General features: G+C 40.2%; 1 protein-coding gene across 1 annotated transcript; it reads right to left on the bottom strand.

The window, feature by feature from the left end:
• Nucleotides 1-5,700: 5,700 nt before the first annotated feature.
• LOC308507618 (pancreatic progenitor cell differentiation and proliferation factor-like) lies at nt 5,701-6,153 on the bottom strand (the record flags this gene model as incomplete). Its single annotated transcript, XM_081072822.1, has 1 exon — nt 5,701-6,153. The coding sequence occupies one exon, from the start codon at nt 6,151-6,153 to the stop codon at nt 5,701-5,703; it is 453 nt and encodes a 150-aa protein (XP_080928948.1).
• Nucleotides 6,154-9,375: the final 3,222 nt, after the last annotated feature.

The following is a 9,375-nucleotide window of genomic DNA, read 5'->3' as shown; positions in this document are numbered from 1 at the left end:
CCACAAACATTTATGAAGTTCCTCACGAGGGTAGAAGAGCTGGGGATGTAAAGAGGTGGCAGGTCTGGACCTTAATTATGCATACCTTGGCCATTCCAAAGACTATTTTACCGCAGTAGGTTCACGTATAAATCTACAAGTATGTATAAATCAACAAAGAACTTCTAAAATGTTTTAGGGTCTGGATTGGGAGGGCAGAGGACCATTTTATTTTATGGAAAGAGATTTTATTTTTTTCCAGTTTTATTGCAATATAAAGTTGACACGTAACATTGTATTAGTTTAGGGTATGCAACATAATGATTTGATATATGTATTTATTGCAAAATAATTACTGGAAAGAGATTTTAAAACAGTTCACAACCTTGGTAACTTTCTTTTTCTGTTCTGTAATCAGATTCTCCGTCTTCTTGACTCTTATCTACTAAATGTTTACTTCCTCTGATTATCCATTTATACATGGATTCTTATCTTGTACTGTGAAAGATCACAATAAGATTATTCAGATGCTAGTCTAACTTGTTACCTGTTCCCCGAAGCCATGGCCCACTCGCCACATTCAGGTTCTGCTCACCCCGATACCCCCACACATCCAGTTTTGTAGAGATGCAGCTGGTACTCGGGAGGATCCTGCAAGTAGTTTTCTGGCTAAGACCCACTCCTAAACTTGGCCTGCTCCCACTGCTCATTGTGTAATTCTACAGGAGCATTGTTCAAGGGTCTTTTGTAAACCAGAAGTGGGGATCTGCTCTTGATGTCTAAGTAAACACTCTCCCCATTGAATGAGGCTCAAGTGTAAGGTATCCCTTCTGCAGAAAGCATTGTGCAGAAAACTCTCGCATTCCAGCTCGCACTGCCTTGCAAGCTAGATGAAAGGAGCAATGTTTTTCTGATTCCTGGCAAAAGCAGAGCGGAATCTTATCTGAGGGATACTTTTTTTTTTTTTACTAACTGTGGTCTTTTGAATATTTATTTTCAACAATCAGCTACTGCCAGGGGCTCCTAAGCCCCCTGATCTGATCATCAAGCAAAGTCAGTCCAGTATCTTGATGTCCCTTTACTTCCCACGTGCTCCAAAGTAGTCTGATACTCGCTGTACCAGGTGCTATAGTGGCTCCTGCTGGGTCACTCCTGGTCCTGTGCTTATTATCTGGAGGTTCAAGCCTAGTGATCAGCAGGGGAGTCCTTCCAGAGCAAGTCGCATTGACTTTGACCCAGAGGCAGTCTGAATGAACATAGTGACTTCAATGGAAGAAGGGGATTCCAGATTAGATAATTTGTAGAGAAAGTTAAAGCAAAAAAGGATAAACATATTTTGAATACTGTTCAGTCCCTATCTTAACTAGGTTAAAAAATTAGTTATACACAAAAAAGGATCTGAAAATATTTACATTAAAATGTTGACAAAGGTTTTCTCTTAATGATGGGATTACAGCTGATTGTTCTTCTTTATATCCTTTTGTTTTATTGTACCAGTCGGTAGGTATTACCTTTTCCTTTTGAAATTGTTTTTTAAATCACAAAAATAATGTAGGCTCACTGTAAAATCAGTCACACAGAAAAATACTTATAAAAAGTGAAAGTGCGGCTTTACCCTAAAGGTCAATATTAGTCTCCTCCCAGGTCTATAACCATTAATAAAAGTGTACTGTGTGTGTATTTATATTTATATATTTAAATAAAAATATATATATTTAAACATATGATCAGTGGTTTTTTTATCTTAACACTATGTATTGAAGACTTCAATGTCAGCTCTACCTCATTCTTTTAAATTTCTGTTTAGTATTTTGTGGCATTAACGTATTGTAATTTGACTAAATGTTCTCATTACTGAATACTTAGGTCATTTCAAATGTTCTGAAATTACAAAATATACTGCATTCAAATTGTTGTATGTATTTTCCTGTATACATGTGTATTTTTTTAAAACATTTTTTAAATTTATTTTTTAAGTGTGTTTTTCCAGGACCCATTAGCTCCAAGTCAAGTAGTTGTTTTAATCTAGTTGTGAAGGGCACAGCTCACACTGGCCCATGTGGGGATCGAACTGGCATCCCTGGTGTTATGAGCATTGCACTCTAACCAACTGAGCTAACTGGCTGCCCCCACATGTGTATTTCTTTAAGATCAATTTAGAGAAGTAGATTTATGGGCCAGAGATATACCCACTTAAATTCTGGATAGAATTTGCTAAACTTCCCTTACAAAATCCTTTACCAATTTGTTTTCTGCTCAACAAGAAAATAGAGCACTTGTTCTTCTATAGCTTTGCCAGTAATGGATATTACTGGATGTTTACATTGTTGATAATTCTGCCCCCCCCAAATTATATTATGTTGTTTTAATTCACATTTCTCTGATTACTAGCAAGGACAGTATCTTTTCATACCTTTATCGGACATTTAAGTCTCTTCTGTAAATTACATGTTTATTATCTGTGGGGGAGAAAAAATAATTTTTCTTCTACCCTTCTAAGTTCTTCTGGCTGGACTAATAATCAAATTAACATGAGCCAGATTAACAGAAAATGACCACATGTCTATAAGAACATGAGTCCTAAGGACAGAAGGCGCGATTAAAGCTTATTACACCATCTTGAGCTAAGGAAAGGAGGGTAGGGATGTGACTTGGGACTTCAAAGGGCAGGAAGGCAATTTACATGGAGATAGAAAAAGCAAATGTTTGGTAGATCAATGTTTGCTGGGCCTTCTTTAACAATGCAGAGAGAACTTGGATCAAACAGGCCTTGCTAGGTTCCTCCTTTTAACGTTTAGTTCATAATAAACTACAGTTATCTATGATAGCACCTTCCTGAGGCAAGATCCTCTATCTAAATTCTTGTAGGCAGGTAGGAGGAAGTTCAAAGTTTCCAAGTCTTTCGTTTCTTAAATATAATCAGCTTAAAATAATCAATATCCCAAAAGACATATTTTGGGGTGGCAAACTCTGCTTCCTGTCATGCCGTTTACAATTTGTCATTGTCTGTTCTTTATTGATTATATATTCTGTGTATTAGCGATTCGGCTGATTAAATGCATTTCAAATATATATATTCTCAATTTATCACTTGTCTTTTAATCATGTGTGTGTGTGTGTGTGTGTGTGTTTAGTTGCATAGAAGGTTTTAAATTTTATGTAATAAAAACAGTCAAAATTTTCCTTCATGGTTTCTGGGTTTCATTTCATGCTTAGAAAAATTTTCCACTATAAAACTGAGTTTGTGATAATATTTTCCTCTAATAATTATTTTATTTTATTTTTTTAAGGGGAACAGGACTTTATTGGGGAACAGTGTGTACTTCCAGGACTTTTTTCCAAGTCAAGTTGTTGTCCTTCAGTCTTATTTGTGGAGGGTGCTGTTCAGCTTCAAGTTGTTGTCCTTTCAGTCTTAGTTGTGGAGGGCACAGCTCAGCTCCAGGTCCAGTACCTGTTGTTAGTTGCAGGGGACGCAGCCCACCATCTCTTCCGGGAGTCGAACCGGCAACCCTGAGGTTGAGAGGACGCGCTCCAACCAACTGAGCCATCTGGGAGCTCAGCGGCAGCTCAGCTCAAGGTGCCGTGTTCAATCTTAGTTGCAGGAGGCGCTGCCCACCATCCCTTGTGGGACTCGAGGAATTGAACTGGCAACCTTGTGGTTGAGAGCCCACTGGCCCATGTGGGAATGGAACTGGCAGCCTTCGGAGTTAGGAGCATGTAGCTCTAACCGCCTGAGCCACCGGGCTGGCCCAATACTTATTGTTTTTTATATTGTACTCTTAAATGTCTGGGATTTTTATTTGTACATGGTATGAGATAGAATACAACTTAATTTGTAAGTATTTAGTTGCCCAATACTATGCACTCAATATACATTACAATTCACTGATTTGAAAATGCCATCTTTACCATAAACTAAATATTTTCAGATATACACAGAGTCTGTTTTGGGGCTTTCCTTGTCATTCCGTTTATCTGTCTATTACTGCAGTGACAGCATATTGTGTAAGGGACTGTTGCCTTTTCCTGTGATTTGCTGTCTGATAAGACAGTCTTCTTCTCATTACGGATCATTTTTTAAAAATGTTCTTTGTTGTGCTTATGTGTTTTCAATTGAAACAATCTTGAGAATCAGATAAGCTTGAAGATGATGATATAATCATTCCAGTAGATGTCAGGAAAACATTTCATGAAATTGAACATCCACAATATGGAATATTATGCAGTTATTTAAAAAAGATAAAGAAAGGAAGGAAGGAAGGAAGGAAGGAAAGAAGGAAGAAAGAGCTATTTGTATCTGAACGGAAAGATTGCCAACACAAATGAACAAAGCAATAGAACAATGCCTATCTTATGAATTGCTTGAAGTGAAAAAATAAGTCATTTACATATACATCTGCGTATGAAAATATATATACACGTATGAATTCAAAAATAGGTCTGGATGGATACACATTTAACTGTCATGTTTTTTTTCCTGGGGAGGGCAATAGGAGTGTACTGGACACTATGGGTTGTTATCCAGATGCCTCTTTAGGGCCACAGCACTTCACCAGTTGCCAGGAATGTCGTCTGCTGACAGTTTATGCAGAGTGCACGGCCAGGCATTGCCCTCAGCTGCATGTAGCTGCTTTTCCAAGTTTAAGACCCTCCTTAGGGACAGATTGCAGTCAATGACTGGTTTTATGCAGGACAAACACATGCCCCCTTTGCCTCAATTTGGGACAGTTCTGAAAGGCCATACTAGCTTCAGAACTCCCTAAGGGATTGCTGCAGCCTCTGTTGCAATTGCAACTGCTTTGCAGCTTAACTTCTCTCTACATGCATAATCTTGCTCTTTTCAATCCCTTGCAAATGTTGTTTCTGAGAATACGTCCCAATAAACCATCTGCACACAAATTTGTCTCAGAGTCTATTTCCTGGGGTACCAGGCCTACAATGGGCAATAAATTATTGGGTGGTTGAGGAAAGGTGGGTGGGTTTTTCACATTTTGCTCTCTTATGTAAACTTGAATAATTTATTTATAAGAATCTATTGTATAATTTTAAATGCGTGTTTGCATATTACCATTAAATAGAAAATATAACAACAATATTGAGCTAACTTTTAAAAAAGAAATTCTAACGCCCTGCACATCTTTCCAATTTCCCACCCAGTAGTCTCACTACCGTAGCATGTCATTTCATTTTTACCTACTTCCCTGAGTGGGGATCACACACAGTCACATTTTTGCCTAGCTTGCTGTGTAGGAAAGAACCACATAGTGATGCAAAGATTTCTCAAAGAGGTGGGTTTTTCAGTGCTCTATAAAGATAAAAAGGCAAGGCGGAGTTTAACCAGAGGGGCATTCAGAGAACTCTGAGTGCCTTCATCTCAGCCTTGGGTCCAGAGCAGGTGAGTTAGTTGTATTCCTTGAAAAAGGAAATTTCTGGAGGAAATTTGCTTAATATCATGTGGCCTCTGAGCCAAAGCACCAAGACTCAAACCTGGGGTTCGAAGCTCCAGATTCCTAGTGCAGTGTTCTTTCCACCAAAGAAAGTCGCCATTTTCTGGCTGCTTGCTTTTTATTTTTCACTTGGTGCAAGGCACACAGTTACCCTGTATTAGGAAGGATCATGTGTGGCTTGGATGGTAAGGAGTGAGGTTCTTTCAAGTTCCTTTTTGCTGTTTTACTGTTTTGATATAAAATAACCCAACTGCTTCTGCTTGCTGTAACCCGCCTAGTCTATGGGGTAGGGTAGAGTGGGGATGGGAAGGGGGCCGGGGAAAAGGAGGGCCTCAAAAGAGCCTAGCACCTCTGGAAATCTGGTGGCTGGCGGTGGCCACTCAGGATAGGGGTCGGCATTGGCTTTGCTGGGCCGGCCATCAGGCTGCCTCTTTGTGGCTTCCCAAACCAGGTCGCAGGTGATTGATCTTGCTGCTGGAGGCCTGGGGAGATGGCGAGTGCTCTGTTGACTCCAACAGTGTGGCCATGAATGGGAGAATGGACTTCCCGAAAAAGAAGCTCGCCCACCAGTGACCCACTCATCCTTGGGGAGACCGGGGTGGTGGGGTATGGCTTCCCTAGGGTACTCAACACTTCCACAGGAGCTGTTACTGGAAGTGGAAGCCAGGTAGCACCGGTAGAAGTCGTGGACGGCCACAAACAAGTTGCTGGAGAGGATGGTTGACATGCTTGTGGGCTGCTGGAAACCTCAGAGGCAACCCCTTGCGGTCTACTACGCGCAATCTTGGGTAGCTGGGCTGGGGCACTATGTCATAGAGCCCATTTGCAGAGGAGACCATGGGAGGCTCCACGACCAAGACACACAGTCAAAAGTCGCCATTTGCTAACAACTGAATATATTATTCTCTGATTAGGATACTCCTCCCTATGAGCACAGAGGGCTTCTATTCTCTGACAAGGGCAGAGGAAGTCTTGTCCTTGGAGGGGAAGGGAATAGGGAAACCTGTTTACAGGACCTGCTGTGCTAGTCTGTGCTCACCCTGAGGAAGTTGCTGTGGTCTTCCGTTGCTCAGGAGGCTCTTCCTCCCCCAACTTTTCTCCAGAGTTCTATTTTCAAGTTTCTCTGGGGACTGGTCTCCAGAAGCTGTAGGGAAACACTGTCACGTTAGTTATTCTCACACACATCAATGAAACTCCCCATTTAGGAGTCTGGATCTGAGGTTGGCTAATGAACAATTAACCACAAGTTGGGTGGTTGGAAACTTCCCTCAAAAATGAGGAACTTAAAAATTGAAGAGTCTGTGCTTGTTGATACAACGGTGCTTTATTCTGCTCCAAACAAACCTCATGCAACCCTAAGTGTAGAAAATAACAAATGTTAATGAGGATGCAGAGAAATTTGAAGCTTAGCACATTACTGGTGAGAATGTAAAATGTTACAGCCACTTCTGAGTATATACCCAAAAGAACTGAAAGCAGGATCTGGAAGAAATATTTTCATATCCATGTTTATAGCAGCATTATTCACAATAGCTAAAACACGGAAGCAAACCAGTCAGTGTCCATTCGTACAATGGACTATTCTTCAGCCTTAAAAAGGAAGAAGTCCTGTCACATGCTGTAGCATGGATAAACTTTGAGGACATCGTGCCATGTGAAACAAGCTAGTCACAAAAAGACAAATACTGTATGATTTCACTTATATGAGGTATCTAAAATAGTTGAATTCATAGAAACAGAAAGTTGAATGATGGTTGCGGGAGTAGTGATAGAATGGGGAGTTTTTTAAAGTTTCGGTTTTGAAAGATGAAAAAGTTCTGCAGATTGGTTACACAATGTGAATATACTTAACACTACTGAAATGTACCTTAAAAATGGATAAGATGGTAAATTTTATGTAATGTGAAATTTACAATTAAAAAATATAAAACACTAAATGAACAGGTCAAAAAGCAAATCAGATATAACTGAAGAGTGAATTAATAAACTAGAAGATAAATCTGCAGAAATTATTCAGACGGCAATACAGAGAAACAAAGATAAACATGAATGATTCAGTGAGAAGTTCTAACATAAACAACTGGATTCTAGAAGAAAAGAGTAAAGAAAATGGAAAAGAGATGTTACTCAAAGACAAAATGCCTGAGAAATTTCCAGATTCGATGAAAAATATGCATCCTCTGATTCAGAAATCAGAATGAATCTCAAAAATAAAAATAAGTAAAAATTTAAAAATAAATCCACAACTACATTCTTTTTAGGAAAACTACAGAAGATCAAAGACAGGGAGACTGCATTAAAAGCATCCAGAGAACAACCTAAATGAATAACTAACTACTGAAGGCAGTAAGTGAATGGGTAAATAACAATGGCACGTCAATATAATGTGTACACTGTACATCAACACATGGAATATTCAGTGATAAAAATAAATGAGCTACCAACTCATGAAGAGATATGGAAGAAACTTAAAGGCATACTAGTAAGTGAAAGAAGCAATCTGAAAAGGCTACATACTGTATGATTCCAAGTATATGACATTTTAGAAAAATGTGAAAACAAAACTATGAAGATGGTAAAAAGATCAGTAGTTAGCAGGGGTAATTGGGGAGGGAGGGATGAATAGGTGGAACCCAGGATTTTTAGGGCAGTGAAACTATTCTGTGTGATACTATAATGGTAGATACGTAGCATTATACATTTGTTGAAACCCATAGAACGTACAAGATTGAGAGTGAACTCTGACGCAAACGATGGACTTCGGGTGACAATGATGTGTTAATGTAGGTTCATCAATTGTAAAAAATGTACCACTCTGGTGGAGGAGATTGACAGTGAGAGAGGCTGTGTGTTTATAGGGTTCAGGGGGTAAATAGGAACTCTGTAATTTCCAATCAATTTTGCTGTGAATCTAAAACTACTCTAAAAATTAGTCTTAAAAAGAGAGAAGGGGGCTGGCCCGGTGGCTCAGGCGGTTGGAGCTCCATGCTCCTAACTCCGAAGGCTGCCGGTTGGATTCTCACATGGGTCAGTGGGCTGTCAATCACAAGTTTGCCAGTTCAATTCCTCGACTCCTGCAAGGGATGGTGGGCTGCGCCCCCTGCAACTAGAAATGGCGACTGGACCAGCAGCTGAGCTGCACCCTCCACAACTAAGACTGAAAGGACAACAGCTTGAAGCTGAAAGGCACCCTCCACAACTAAGATTGAAAGGACAACTTGACTTGGAAAAAAGTCCTGGAAGTACACACTGTTCCCCAGTAAAGTCCTGTTCCCCTTCCCCAATAAAATCTTAAAAAAAAAAAAAAAAAGAGAGAAAAAACAAGAGGGGGGGGATAATACCCAAGCATCTAGACAGAAAACAAATAATCAACAAAAGAACAATAATTACACTAACAACAAACATCTTACAACAGTGAATTTTTAAAAAGTGAAAAAAAAATACACATAAGAAATTTGAGGGGGCTGGCCCGGTGGCTCAGGCTATTAGAGCTCCATGCTCCTAACTCCGAAGGCTGCCGGTTGGATTCCCACATGGGCCAGTGGGCTCTCAACCACAAGGTTGCCAGTCCGATTCATTGAGTCCCACAAGGGATGGTGGGCAGCGCCCCCTGCAACTAAGATTGAACACGGCACCTTGAGCTGAGCTGCCGCTGAGCTCCTGGATGGCTCAGTTGGTTGGAATGCGTCCTCTCAACCACAGGGTTGCTGGTTCAAGGGATGGTGGGCTGTGCCCCTGCAACTAGAAATGGCGACTGGACCAGCAGCTGAGCTGCGCCCTCCACAACTAAGACTGAAAGGACAACAACTTGACTTGGACAAAAGTACTGGAAGCACACACTGTTCCCCAATAAAGTCCTGTTCCCCTTCCCCAATAAAATCTTTAAAAAAAAAAAGAAAGAAATTTGAGGTTGGTTATTGCTGGGTATGGTCATGCCCTATTCCCTACT

Source organism: Rhinolophus hipposideros, assembly GCF_964194185.1.
Source record: "Rhinolophus hipposideros genome assembly, chromosome: 14".
Classification (NCBI taxonomy): domain Eukaryota; kingdom Metazoa; phylum Chordata; class Mammalia; order Chiroptera; family Rhinolophidae; genus Rhinolophus; species Rhinolophus hipposideros.
Note: the sequence above shows the minus strand (reverse complement) of the source record. Positions and strands in the feature narration are given on the sequence as shown.